Genomic DNA, 14,041 nt, shown 5'->3' with positions numbered 1-14,041 from the left:
CTCAGTCTGCCAGTCTGCAAAACTGAGCAGCTGGAGACTAGTAATCTGCAAAGGGCTGTACACCTCCCACGGCCTAAGCTCTGCCTTCATAAATCATGCCAGGGTGGCAACCCCATGGTCCAGGCACTTTCCAGGATAGGAAACCCTGACTCTAGACCTGGTGAGTTCAGAAAACACCAGAGAGCTTGTGGCCACGTGAAATGCCAACAACTCAAACTACTGGCCCGAAAGGACTCCAGAGGGCAAAGACTCTAGACCCAACCTGACCCTGAGAGCCCAGGGGGCTGAGAGTGAGTCTCAAGATCTTTCGGGGTTAGGAAGCCTCGCCCTTCAAGACTGTAGCCACTCTGAACCCTACAGAGTACAGGGAATGCCACTTTCAAATAGTCCCACGTTCAAAGAGTCAAAACTAAGCCGCTTCTCAGTGGGAGTTTGGAAGGTCTGGGAGCCGGAAGGGGCACTGGAGCCCAGCTTCCTCATTACAGAGGGAAGCGAGGCGCAGGGCAGGATAGTGCCTTGCACCGGGTCACACAGCTACCACACACCAGCTTTTCCTCCTGCCGGAAGGGCGGTTCTGAAAATAAGAAGCATGTGTGCCCTTTCCAGCACAGCCAGCAAACACATGCTAGGGGCCCCAGTGAGGAGGGGGAAGGACTACCCAGAGGATTCAGGGCAGTTTCCACAGATGTCTCTGAGTTTCCAGATAACAGAGAGCCCACCCCCACCAAGCCCCGCCCAGGAATTACTGTGTCAAGGCCTTTGACAGGAAGGAGGAAGGGCAGAGTCATCCAAGGGAGGTTAGAGGCAGCTCCCCAGGCAACAGAGAGAAGGAACCCCAACCCAGCCTCAGCCCCACCTTCACGCCAGCCTCTACCACTGCCGGCACAGTTCAGTGAGGAACAGTGGGGAGAAAACCAAAATACTAGGCCAGCAGTTGACATTTCTGTAAAGGGCCATATAGTAAACATTTTCAGCTTTGTGCTTGATGATCTCTGTTTCAAGCACTCAACTCTGCTTTTATAGCAGGAAAGCAGCCAGAGATAATACGTAAACGAATGAATGGGCAGGGCTGTGTTCCAATAAAGTTGTACGTGCAAAACCCGGCCGAGAGCCAGGCCTGTGAGCCGCAGTCTGCCTAGTCCTGCACTGAACTTTCACACTGAAACCATCTGGACCTCGAGACCAAAGACAGGATTTCCTTCAGCTTGGCCACACGAACCCCCGGGCTTCCCTATAATTCAGGTCTCCAACTTGGTCTTGTCTTTATAGTACCTGAACAGGTCATAATAAATAGCCTAAAACTGTAAAAAATCTCAAATGATCCAATTCCCACAATGGGCTATTATACAACTGTGAGAACCAATGATCCACAACTACATACGACAGCATGAATGAATCTCACACATAATAGTGAACAAAAAATGCCAGATTCAGAAGACATCATACTGTTAAGGAGGTGTTATGGACTGGATGTTGTGTTCCCCAAAATCCGTATGTTGATGTCCTAACTCTCAACGTGATGGTGTTTGGAGGTGGGCCTTTGGGAAGTAAATAGGGTTAGATGAGGTCATGAGGGTGAGGCCTCCATGATTAGCAGCCTTATTAAGAGGAAGAGAGACCAGAGCTCTCTCTGCCACGTAGGACATGGCAAGAAGGCAGCCATCTGCAAGCCAAGGAGAGAGCCTCAGCAGAACCCAACTGTGCCGGCACCCCAATCCTTGACTTTCAGCCTCCAGAAATGTGAGAGATTAAATTTCTGTCGTTGAAGTCAACAAGTCAATGGTATTTTGTTATGGCAGCCTGAGCTGACCAAAACAGGAGGAATGCTTAAGTGGGAAAACTATATCTAGCATCTAATCAAAAGTTACTAGACAGGGGCGCCAGCCTGGCTGGCTCAGTAGGTAGAGTGTGGGACTCTTGATCTCAGGGCTGTGAGTTCAAGCCCTAGTTGGGCATGGAGCTACTTAAAATAAAAAAATTACAAAAAATACAAAAATTTACTAGATAGGCAAGAAGGGAAATAAGTCTATTTTTCCTGATCTTTAACAAGGAAAAATATTCAGTAACTAGAAAGACACAAACATGACAAAGAAGGGTGGAATTAGCTAAGACATGAAAACAGATATTGTACACACTCTTGGGGATTTAAAAGGAAATATAAACGTAATAAGGAAAGAAATAGAAAACAGAAGGTCCAAATGCAACTATTAGAAATAGAAAATACAACACTGGAAATGAAGAATTCACTAGATGGGTTTAACAGCAATTAGACACTAACTACAGAAGAAAAGATGAGTCAACTTGAAGACAAAGCAATAGAAGTTATCTGCACTAAAGGGTAGGGGTGGGGGGTTGAACAGAGCCTCAGTGACCCACGAGACAACAAGGAGTCTGAGAAAAAAAAAGGGGGGGAGGTGTATATTAGAAGAAATAACGGTCAAAGTACTCCTAAATCTGATGAAAACTATAGACCCACAAATCCCAAAAGCCCAACAAACCCCAAACAGAATAAATAAAGAAAACCACACCAGCCCATATCATACTAAAACTGCTGAAATCCAGTAATAAAGAGAAACTGTTGAAGTGAGCCAGGAGGGAGAAGAAAGGACACATTACATAGAGAGGACACATACACAAGATATTTTCACCAAATGAAATGAAAATACCAAATGTGCGGGATGCAAAAAACAGAGTATCAAATACCTATACTAGGAAAGAAGATCTAGAATCAATGATCTAATCTATCTTACCCAGCTAGAAAAAAAGCAAAGTAATCCCAAAGTAGAATCAAGGAAATAAAAATAGGCGCAGGGGCGCCTGGGTGGCTCAGTCGGTTAAGCCTCAGACTCTTGACTGCAGCTCCCATCATGATCTCAGGGTCCTGAGATCAAGCCCCGTGTCAGGCTCTACACTCAGCGGGGAGTCTGCTTGAGATTCTCTCTCTCTCCCTCTGCCTTCCCACATGCTCACACATGCTCTCTCTAAAATAAAAAAAAAAATTAAAAATAATAATAATAATTAAAAAATAGGAACAGGAATCAATGAAACAGACTGAAGATGGATGGTGGTGACAGCTGCAGAGCAACGGTGAACGCACCTAATACCCCTGAACTGTGAATCGAAAAATGACAACAATTCTAAATCATTCTGTATGCTTTACTACAATTTTCAAAAATAAAATTTAAAAATACTTTTTAAAGTCTTTAAAGATACCAGTGAAATTCAGAACAGAAGAACAACAGAGAAAACACCTCCTACACTAAATGAAGTCAGATCCGAGAGTCCATCCTAACTAGAGTGACAGGAGGTAGACGGACAGTCGGCCTGAGGACGGGGTGGGAGGGAAGGACTGCAGAGGGGTACAGGACAGTTTCTGGAGGGACAGAAAGGTTTTACGTCTTCACTGGGGTGACAGTGATTACATGGAAGTATACAGCTGTCAACTCATCGAACTATACACTGGAAGTGGGTATTATTCTATCAAATTTACACCTCCATAGAGGTGATATTTACACCTCCCTAGAGCGAAAAAAGAAAAAAGGGAGAGAGAGAGAGAGGAGAAGAAGGTGGGAAGATGGGAACCAATATGGGAACAGGGCACTCCCACACACAAGACAAATCAGTAGACTGGGCCTTGCCGGCTATCTACATAGGGAAGGATGCAGAGTTATACACATCACCAGTTACCCAGACTTGACACCACCCCGGGAGCGTACAATAGTCATATGCACTGGGCAATGATCACAGTGCGCTGTGAACAGCCCTTCGTCAGAAATCCCTGCTGATGATCCCGGCCTCCCACGTGCCCAAGTGAGATCAGGAGCTGAAGCCTACAGGGAGTAGCATCAGGGCGCTCTAGTGGAATCCCTGATTAAGCAATCTTTGCCCTTGGCCTTGGCAAGTGCAAATGTGGAAAAATACACACACACCCCTAGGAGATAAGGCGGTCTATTTCCTATGAATTGGGGCAGCCCTTCTAGAGAAGTAATTTTGACTATATAAATATGTCAGCCAGGTCAAAAGAACGTACACACTCCCTGACCCATTTAGTCTCACTCCTGGGACTCTATCCCAGCAAATAATTTCCCTCCCTTGACCAAAGGGAGAAATCTGTACTACACCAAATAATCACTGCATCCTTATCTAGGATAGTAAAAAAATTGGAAACAACCGAAATGTCCAATATGGGAATTTCCAAAAATACAATCAGGAAAACTATGTGGCAACCTAGAATGTTCTATGCTAGGGGATGCTGACATGAAAACGCAGACCTCATGACTGCAAGGATGCTCTCACAAAGATGGGAAAGCACGTGCGACTGAAGACAGGATGGAGCATGGGGAGGGAATGGGGCAAAGCTGGGGGTCCTTGTGTAGTCTTCTAGAATTTCCATGCAATTACAAAAGTTTGTTAAATAAAACTTGAAGAGAAAAAGGTACCATTTCTCAGCAATGAAAGTGAAAATACTCTACACTCATTATTAAAGCCCTAGACTTTCCTTTTTGATTGCACTAATTACCCAGAGACAGAAGCAGAGAAATTGCATTTGAGATCTGGGGGTCAGGCCTTGGGATGTGGTGTTACATGAACAGAGTTCAGCTCAAATAAGGACAATTCTAGATCAGTCAGAGTGATCCAGAGACACGAGCTCACCACAGGATGTGTGGAGTCCCCTATCAAAGGAGGCACACCATAAGGCCAAAGAGAATTAGACCCTCTACCCACAAAGGTGCTGGGGGCAGGGGGAGGGGACTGACCTTTCACTCCTTCCATGTCAGACTTGCTCTGCCTCTCCTGGGTAGGGTGACCACATGTCCTGGTGTGCCTGGGATAGCCCAGCGGTACACCTGTTGTTCTGGCCGAATTCTTAATAACCTCTCTTTCACTCTTAAAAGTTTCCCGACTTGTCACCTTACTCATGGGAGGCCTTTGTGGCTTTGAAGGAAGGGACCTGAAGCGACTCTGGTCAAGAGTCCAAAGGCCTGTGGCTCTCTGCTCACCTACGAACAGGCTGCCCATCGGGCTCCGAAGCTAATGCCCGCACTCCCCGCACAGGGAAGCTACCCGTGTCTCTGAGAAGGCCAGTGGCAGGGGGCTCTCCTGTCCTCGGAACACGGGCTCATTGTCTGTGCCACAAGGGGCCTCAGTTCTTCACTTTTAATCCAACTCTGAAACAGATCCAGACAAGGGCTTTATCTGAATCTTCGCAGATTAAACTCAATGCCGGTGGGAAGCGATCCTGCAGTTGCAGACATCATCTGAATCATCCCCTCCAGAGGATTTACCGGGCCAGACCAGGAGGGCTCAAATTCTTTGTGGAACCAGGTGGGGTGAGAACAAAGAACAGGGCCATACACAGCCCTTCCTCCAGGGTATACCTCTCCCAGCTGCCCCTCCTCTGCAAGTCAGAGAGATTGCTTTATAATCTGAACCGTGGGAAAGTAGACACAATACAGAATTCAGCCATCTGAACCATGTGTGCGAGGCCAGCTCAGTGGCACTCAGGGCGGCCATGGTGTTAAGCAACACCGCCACCAAAACTGGCACTCTGTACCCACTCAACACTGACCTCCCCTTGTCCCTCCCCCCACCCCTGGCAACCCCCCTTGTCCGGTCTGTCTCTGTGAATCCGACCACTCTGGGGTAGTGCCTCTAAGTGGGACCGTACAGGATTTGTCCTTCTGTGACGGGCTTATTTCACTTGGCGTGATAGCCTCAAAGCTCACCCATGTTGTAGCACATGTGCACAATTTCCTTCCTAAGGTTGAAAAAGATCCCACTGCATGTACAGAGCACATTTTGCTTATCTGTTCATCTGTCAGTAGACACTTGGGCCACTTCTATCTTTTGGTCGCTGTGAATAAAGCTGCTGTGAACATAGGTGTGCAGACATCTCGCTCTTTCATTCTTTTGGGTCTATGCCCAGACTGGAATTGCTGGATCATATGGTAATTCTATTTTTTGACATTTTGAGGAACCTCCATACTGTTTTCCAGAGTGGCTGCACCATTTTACATTCTCACCAACAGTGCACGGGGGTTCCGATTTCTTCACATCCTTGTCAGCATCTGTTATTTGGGGGGGGGGGGTGTGCTTGTATGTTTTAATAATAGCCATCCTAATGGGTGCAAAATGGTATCTTCTTGCCATTTCGATTTGCATTTTCTTTTTTTAAAGATTATTTATTTATTTATTTATTTATTTATTTATTTAAGAGACACAAGGAGAAAGAGAGCACAAGCAGGGAGGAGGGGCAGAGGGAGAGGGAGAAGGAGAAGCAGACCCCCACCCCCACCCCACCACGCTGAGCAGGGAGCAGATGCCGGGCTGGATCCCAGGACCCTGAGATCATGACCTGAGCCAAAGGCAGACGCTTAAAAGACTGAGCCGCCCAGGCGCTCCTTGATTTGCATTTTCTTAAGTCAAAGTGACATTCTGCACTTGAAACAGGTCTCATTAATACAACCAAAGAATGGCTATGATTTAAAAAAAGAAAAAAGAGTAGAGGGGCACCTGGCTGGCTCAGTTGGTGGAGCACACAACTCCTGATTTCGGGGTTGTGAGTTTGAGCCCCACGTTGGGCATAGAGCCTACATACATACATAGATAAATACATTTTTTAAAAAAAGTAAAAAGTGGGGCACCTGGGTGGCTCAGTCATGATCCCAGGGTCCTGGGATCGAGTCCGCAATGGGCTCCCTGCTCAGCGGGAAGCTTGCTTCTCCCTCTCCCTGTCCCCCTGATTGTGTTCCCTTTCTCACTATCTCTGTCAAATAAATAAATAAATAAATAAATAAATAAATAAATAAATAAATCTATCTTTTAAAAAAAAGGTAGAAAGTGCTAGTGCCCTCACAATGCTATGTCGTCTAGAAGCACTGTTTACCTGACGACCCCGTGAGAACTGCATGAAGCCCGGCTCCCCGCTCACTCCGTACGCAGACATCAACTGCATCCCCGTTTGTCACCCCAAGCGAGTACTAACAGTCTCTTGGAAAAATCTCAGCCCCGAACTGGAGGGAGAGAGCTTTAAAATCCCTGCTAGAGGGGCGCCTGGGTGGCTCAGTCATTAAGCGTCTGCCTTCGGCTCAGGTCATGATCCCAGGGTCCTGGGATCGAGCCCCGCATCGGGCTCCCTGCTCCACGGAGAGCCTGCTTCTCCCTTTCCTGCTGCTCTTCTCTCTCTCTCTGTCAAATAAATAAAATCTTTAAAAATAAATAAATAAATAAAATCCCTGTTAGAGTGTACAGGTGTTGGCTGTAAAGTATGTCAGTGTGCAAATGATTCTGAATGGGGCAAAGTGCTCAATAAAACCTTGTTTGTTCTAGCTCTTAGCACTGGTCAAAGAAACGACGGGTGCCTTCTGTGTCTCTGAACCTCGCTGAGCCCAGGTCGGCCAGCAAAGCTGCAATCCTGTCCCTTTGTTAATTCACCAAAACAAAACAAATACAAAAACTCTCTGTACAAAACAATTATCTATGCTTCGCTTCAAAATAACGGGCGGAGGGGGGTGTGCGGGGGGATATAAATTAGACAGAATCGGCTATGAGTGGATAAATGTTGAAGAGAGGTGATGGGAACATGGGGGGTTGTTAGATCGTTTGATTTTGGTTATTTCTTCCATTTCAAAGAGAAAACTTCTCTGACGAGGTAAGGCTTGGCATACGACTGTATCTGTTTCCAGCGACCCTGGGAGGCAGGCGGCAGGCCTGTGACATCAACATTTCACAATGAAAACATGAAGACTCCTTGGGATCACTCAGTGTGGGTGCGAGTCCAGCCTGGCACCCGGGTGGTTACCCCTTGCTTCTCAGGCCTCACCCCACCCCTGAGCTCCTGGGCAGATGAAGAGAGCAATCACTGCTAGACACCTGGCAGCGAGGCGCCTGGGTCATTTCCCCAACCAAGCTCTCTTGTGCCTCAGTTTCCTGACTGCTTTTTGTCCCTTCCTGTTGGGCCCCAGGGCACACCAACTGAGAAACACTCTCGACCACACAGACTTGGCAATCCTGCAGAAGGCCGATGACACGGCAGCACCCTTCAATCAAGGAGACTTGCTACGATTCTGGAATCAGGAGCTCCGCTATTCGAATCTGGGGCTGCCGAGCTGTTATTACTGGGAAAGTTGGAAAAGAGCTTCCCAAGAGCAAAGAATCTGTTCTGAAGAGAATGTGAAGAAATGGAGATTAGTGGGCCCTCAGCCACAGCAGCGGGAAGTTTTGCTCTTGCTGCAAAATTCAGGATGACTTTCGGAGGACACGGCACAAGACCAAGCAAGCACAGCCTGGGGGTGGGCGAGAACAACACGTCAGCTAGGTGTCCGAGTGTCCCAAGTGTCAGACTGCCTGCCTAGGCCAAGGGGCCCTCCACCAGACACCTGGCCGGTGGGCGGGGCCTCCAGGTGGGGCCAGGGATGGGGCAGGGCCAGTCTGGGAAGCCATACGCTGCGGGGATGAGGCAGCCACACGCCTCCCGTTAGGAGAAGCCCACAGGAACGATGTCCTGTGCTGTCTTATTTCAAGAGAAATGATGAAGTTGCTGGGGACAGGTTGTCCGGGCACAGAAAAAAGACGTGGGGTGAATGACCAACCCACTGAATCCCACCCTGTTTCTCCAGGACAGAAACCCCCCCAAAACCTTGAGATAAATCACTGGGAGATGATGCTATAAAATCAAGGGTAAAAGCTGAGATGTCTTAGCAAATCTCCTTGTTTGCAAGGCAAACAAGGTCCAAACAGGGCATGCCGACACCCACAGTAGAAGCAAAAATGTGGCATGATGGCCGATCATTCTGTCCCTCCTTCTCCAAGTGTCCCCCACACAGAAGCTGACAAGGAACGCTTGCTGAAGATGTGCGACCATGTGCGTCCCCTCAGCCACCTGCACGGACACCGTGTCTGCTTCTCCCCTGAACCAGCCCACTGGTTTCACACACGTGCCATACTACCTCCCGACACCCTGACCGTCTCCAGCCAGTGCCTGAGTTTCCTGGTCTTCTTCAAGGCGAGAGTCCTTGAAAGAACCGCGCTGAGTCACGGTCTCCACCGCCTCACATCCCGCTGGCTCCTCAGCCAGCCCCAGGTGGGTTTCCATCCGGCCCCAGAGCACACAGCAGCTCTGGTCAGGGTCACCAACAACCTCCACCTCGTCAAAGCCAATGCCCATTTTCTGTGTTCATCCTATGTCACCCCCCTGTGGCACAGCTGACTGTCCTCTCTACGCGGAAGGCCTCAGAGTCTCCTAGCCTCCCCTCAGCCCACCCACTCACAGCCAACTCTGGAATGGACTTTGCTGTGTAAGGTCACCTCTAGTATCCCAAGACTCCACAGTCACACCTCTCCTCTTCTCACACACCCTCCATGATCGCATCGAGCCGCGCCCCCTTTCATCTCCAAGATGGTCACAGACATAGGAAACGGAAACCTCCATGTGGCCAAGAGACCATTTGAACACATCTGTCCCAAAATTCTCTCTCAGAACATGGTACCACCACCCATCCCTTCACTCGGCAGAATCATTCCAAAATCAGATCCAACTTGTAACCTACCAACAGTTACTAAAAGAGGCAGAAAATAATTCCACCTACTTACTGAGCATTGCAAGGTCCTACATGACCTGGTTCCTTCATTTCTCTGTCCTCGCTTGTGTCCCTTCCCCCTGTACTCACTGAGCTCCAGCTACATGCTTCTCATTGTCCCTTGCACATGCCAAGTGCATTCCTACCTCAGGGCCTTTGCAAATGCTGCTCTTCCAGCCTGCAGCTTTCTTCCCAGACGCCCACTGGCTGCTTCTTCACGGGTACTCTGGTCTCAGTCCTTAAGGCAACTCCTTGGAATGCCTTTCCCCAACCTCCCTAGCCAAGGAGCTTCCCCCTCCCTGCTCTGCTGCTCAGGAGGCTAATGCCATTACAGGTTAAACACAAGCACCAAAGGAACAGGGCTCTACCACCCTTGTCCACTCCTACCTCCCAGAGCAGGGCCTGGCCCACAGTCAAGAGGGCACAAAGTGCCCCGCTGCCGATGTCTCGTTGGTAGCATCCCCAGGGCAGGGAAGGGGGAAAACAGACCTGCATGTGGGCCAGAGCTCCGAGCGTTCCTGAACCTCCAAGGCTGGCATAGGGGCCCATTAACCTGGTTTTCGATCACCCTGGCCATCCCTGTCACAGTACTGTTAACAGTCTGTTTTATAATTAACTTGTTGCTGGTTCTGCCCGAGCTGGGCTCTTAGCCCCACCCACCTTCTCCTCCTAAGCCACGCGGGGGCCCTGGCCAATCAGCAGTACGTGAACAATCATGATCTACTGAATAAGGACGAGGCGAGGGACCCGAGGCTGCTCTTGGTGACTCACCCAGAAGACAATGTTGTAGCTGAAAAGGAGGTACTTGTACCAGCAGCTGACCTCGGCGTTAGAGTATCTATAATAGTGCATCTTCTGAGAAGCAGGATCTGTGGACAGACATGGGAGTGATGAGATGACAGGTTCAGTTGCAAAACATCTCCCCCAAACCTGCTCCCCCAGAAAGAGCAAAGGTGAGGTTCATACACAGACTCCAGAAGTCTCCAAATCGTTTCCGTGTTCCTGCACAAGTCCAGATATTGCTTTCTTATCAGTGCCAGCTACGGACTGGGCGAAAATCATGTTAAGTCAACTCTCCAAAGAGAGCCAAAAAAAGAAGAGAATTTTTGAAAGAATGGAGGATGCCAATTTTTATTTATTTTTTTAACCATTTTATTTATTTATTTGTGAGAGAGAGAGAAAGAATGAGCAGGGGGAGGGGCAGAGGGAGAGGGAGAAGCTGACTCCCCGCGGAGCAGAGAGCCCGACGTGAGGCTCCATGCCAGGACCTTGAGATCATGACCTGAGCCCAAGGCAGATGCTTAACCGACCAAGCCACCAGGTGTCCCCATTACTTTCCTTTTGGAACCCGAAAGCAATCCAGGTGGGCCCTTAACTCCTCCACCACCCCTTGCTGCCAAAGCCGTGGCTCAGTGGTGGGGAAGGAGGTGGGGGCCTTAATGGGGGGGCGGGCAGGACCTAGGGCTCACAGGGGAATGCTCGCCCTCAGCCCCCTCTGTTCCCCTCCCACCTCCTGGGCAAGGATAAGGGCAAATCGTAACAGGGCCCGAGGCAAAACAGACAAGGCCACTCAGGCAGTGAGGAGACAACCTGCCCACAACTGCCAGGAAGAAACCAGCTGCTGCCGCAAGGAGTGACTACTGCAAAATCCCTTCCTGGGAGCGGCCTCAGTGGCCTGGCCACGGGCTTGTAATGTTCTGAGAAGTGATGCCAACCAGGGACATGCAAACCACATCACTCTGGAAATGGGTGCTGTGCCCACTCTACCTCCTGGTCACGGGGCAGCATCAACCGGCACAGCAGTCTGGATGCCTCCGTTTGCTCACCTCCTCCCTCTGACAGGGATGCGAGAGTCTGGCCCGTCTGGCCTCAAAAACCAGCCAGGAAAGGGACTGCAACCCAGCAGCCCCCAGCCCCACCCTCAGCACAGCACTTCCACAGAAGTCCCCTCCAAGGAGGGAGTATGACTGCAATCCCGGGTACCAAGGGACACCCCTGGGCACAGGGCACACAGGAGGCCTGAACACAGCCTGGGCCACACCGGCTGGCTGCAGAGAGCCGAGCTCCTTCCTTCAGGCCTCAGCCTCCTCAACTAAAACTGATCCCTAGCATCCCTGGAGCTAAGGGACCCAGCTGGCAGCATCAAACGACTCATTACAAATACAGACCTCAGGCCTCTCCCTGCTGCAGGTTCTGAGAAGTAGGTGTGGGGTGAGGCCCAGAACCTGCATTTGTGACAAACTCCCCAGTGATTCTGACATGCCTAATGTACCAGGTATTAGCCTGGGCACCAAGGCCTGCAGTCCCTCTGGGGTTCCTGAAAAGGCAGGAGGACCCTGTTACCTGCAGCCCAGCACGCAGACCAGGGCTAGGGTCGGGATGGCTCGTGGTAGGCAACTAACTAAAGGGAACCAACATTCACCCATTTGTGTTGCACACATGACAAAAACCCCAAAGCACTGGGGTTTTCTCCAACTACAGATGACTGGCTTCATGCATATAGAAAAATAAACTTTTTTTAACCTAAAGCTCAGGCAAGTTTATCACAGAGAACAGTCAACTTGGCCAGAAATGCCCTAGAAGGCAGGACAGTAATCTAAATGGTAGAAAACCTATTCCTTTTTATGGACGAGACAACTCTGCTTCTTAGAATTGTCAAATACAGCCTCCTCTTCTTCATGGTTCCTAGAGAAGTCTGGAAGGTGGATGGCCGTACCCTCCGTGGAACGGGACCCCAGCGACTGGGGAAGGCAGCTCAGGCACAGTACCCCAAAGCTCAGGAGTCCTAGAGAGTACTCCTTGGGCATCATTTAACCTAACCATGGTAAAGCTCTCCCTCAAAAGCTTTGAAGCAGTAAACAAAGCCAGACTCCCTTCTTCCTCCACAGAGAAACCAGCTAATTAGCACGTCTTTCTGTTTTCCAGAGTACTGGCAACCTCATCCCTGCCCCCTGCTTGGGGCCTTTGGGAAATGATTACCCTGAGGTGATGTGGGGACTCTCAACCTGGAGATCCCTGTTCTTCAGCTCTGACTGGTTAACCATGGAGAACACAGAAAGGGCACAGGAAACTCCATGGGCATGCAGGCTCTGGAGGGGGGAATTCTCCGCAGGGCACCTGTCCTCCCTCACCTTAGGTTTCACCCTCTTTCATGTGGCCCCAAAGACCTCACCCCACAAAGACACACAACCACCCAGGTAAAACTGCTTTCACAGACATCAGGGTCCAAACCCAGACCCAGAGAATCTCAACAACCAAGACATACACTCCCTTACTTCCTGGAAACTCAGACATTTGGAACGACACTAGACAGGTCCACACCAAGGAAGGACCAGAAACACCCTAAGCATCCACAACACAGTGTACCACACTCAGATGTGTCCCCTATACACCTGCCATGCACAACCCAAAGCATTCACAAGGGGCATCACACCATTTCTGTTGAACCAAGATAACCCTCTGCGGCCTAGGGGTGGCGATGTCCCAATGACACCATTTCCCCATCCCATTCACAAATGAGGAAACTGTTGAGGGAAAACGGTTTAGTCTTTCTTCACCCACTTGTTTATTCCTCCCCATGGGAAGATAAGGCACTCAACTTACCACGGGGTGGGGAGAGCTAGCCCACTTCCCCGCCCGCCCCTTCCCGTGGACCTGAGGAGCAGGAAGGAAAAGCTGCCTCTCACCCTCGCATGGCTCTCTATCCTGCTGGCCAGAGGCGGGAGAAGCAGATCCTGAACTTCAGTGTCACCGAAAGAGCCCGTCTCCACAGGGGCGTGACCCAGGGTATAAACTAGAGGAGGTAATGAGGTAAGGAGGTAAGGGGAAGGTTTGTTTGGACCCCAGCCTAAGCCACACCCTCCAACACAAGGTCCTCGGTGGGGGCCCATTTGGAGGCGAACAAAGCCAGCGCTGAGCTCCCAAGGTCTGGCTCAGCGGCCTCACTGCCTCAGTGAAGGAAAAAGGACTGATGAGTACACCTGAGCTGCCAACCTGAGAGTCACCCATACCAACAAAGAACCCCAAGAAGTGGACAAACGTACCGGTGCTAACTAGAACCCAGATCTGACTCAACATTCAGCCGAAACAACTCCGAAGTGACTGTGCTCCCTGAGAGCTCACCTTATTTGCTCAACCCAGTCACATCAGAGGAAGGCAGAACTTAGCTCTCCACCAACTAGGGAATTCAACGAAAACCACGGCCATTTAGGGGCACCTGCTGGCTCAGTAGGTAGAGCAGGCAACTTTTGATCTTAGGGCTGTAGGTTTGAGCCCCACGATGGGTGTAGAAATTACTTAAAAATAAAATCTTTAAAAAAGCAAACAAAAAAAACCAATCAAGACCATCTACTTTAAAATATACACAAAGAATCTTATTTTAACAAAATAACAAAATATCCTAAAAGATGGCTAAACTTTTCACAAATATTAATTAACATTGCAACAGAGAAGGATCTCCAAAA

General features: G+C 49.5%; 1 protein-coding gene across 5 annotated transcripts in view; it reads right to left on the bottom strand.

Annotated features, from left to right (window-relative positions):
• Window positions 1-14,041, bottom strand: part of TSPAN14 (tetraspanin 14) — a 54,304-nt gene that overhangs the window by 17,084 nt on the left and 23,179 nt on the right. For 4 of the 5 annotated variants that reach the window (XM_027596455.2, XM_027596456.2, XM_027596457.2 and 1 more), the window contains one exon: window positions 10,350-10,447. In XM_027596455.2, the coding sequence (XP_027452256.1) occupies window positions 10,350-10,430 (81 nt within the window). In that variant the 5' untranslated portion in view covers window positions 10,431-10,447. Of the gene's footprint in view, window positions 1-10,067; window positions 10,168-10,349; window positions 10,448-14,041 lie in introns of those variants that run through there. The other variant, XM_027596458.2, reaches the window with a different exon arrangement.

The sequence above is a fragment of the Zalophus californianus genome, chromosome 15 (assembly GCF_009762305.2).
Source record: "Zalophus californianus isolate mZalCal1 chromosome 15, mZalCal1.pri.v2, whole genome shotgun sequence".
NCBI classification, from domain to species: Eukaryota; Metazoa; Chordata; class Mammalia; order Carnivora; family Otariidae; genus Zalophus; species Zalophus californianus.
The sequence above is the reverse complement of the archived record's forward strand: the minus strand, read 5'-3'. Positions and strand labels throughout refer to the sequence as shown.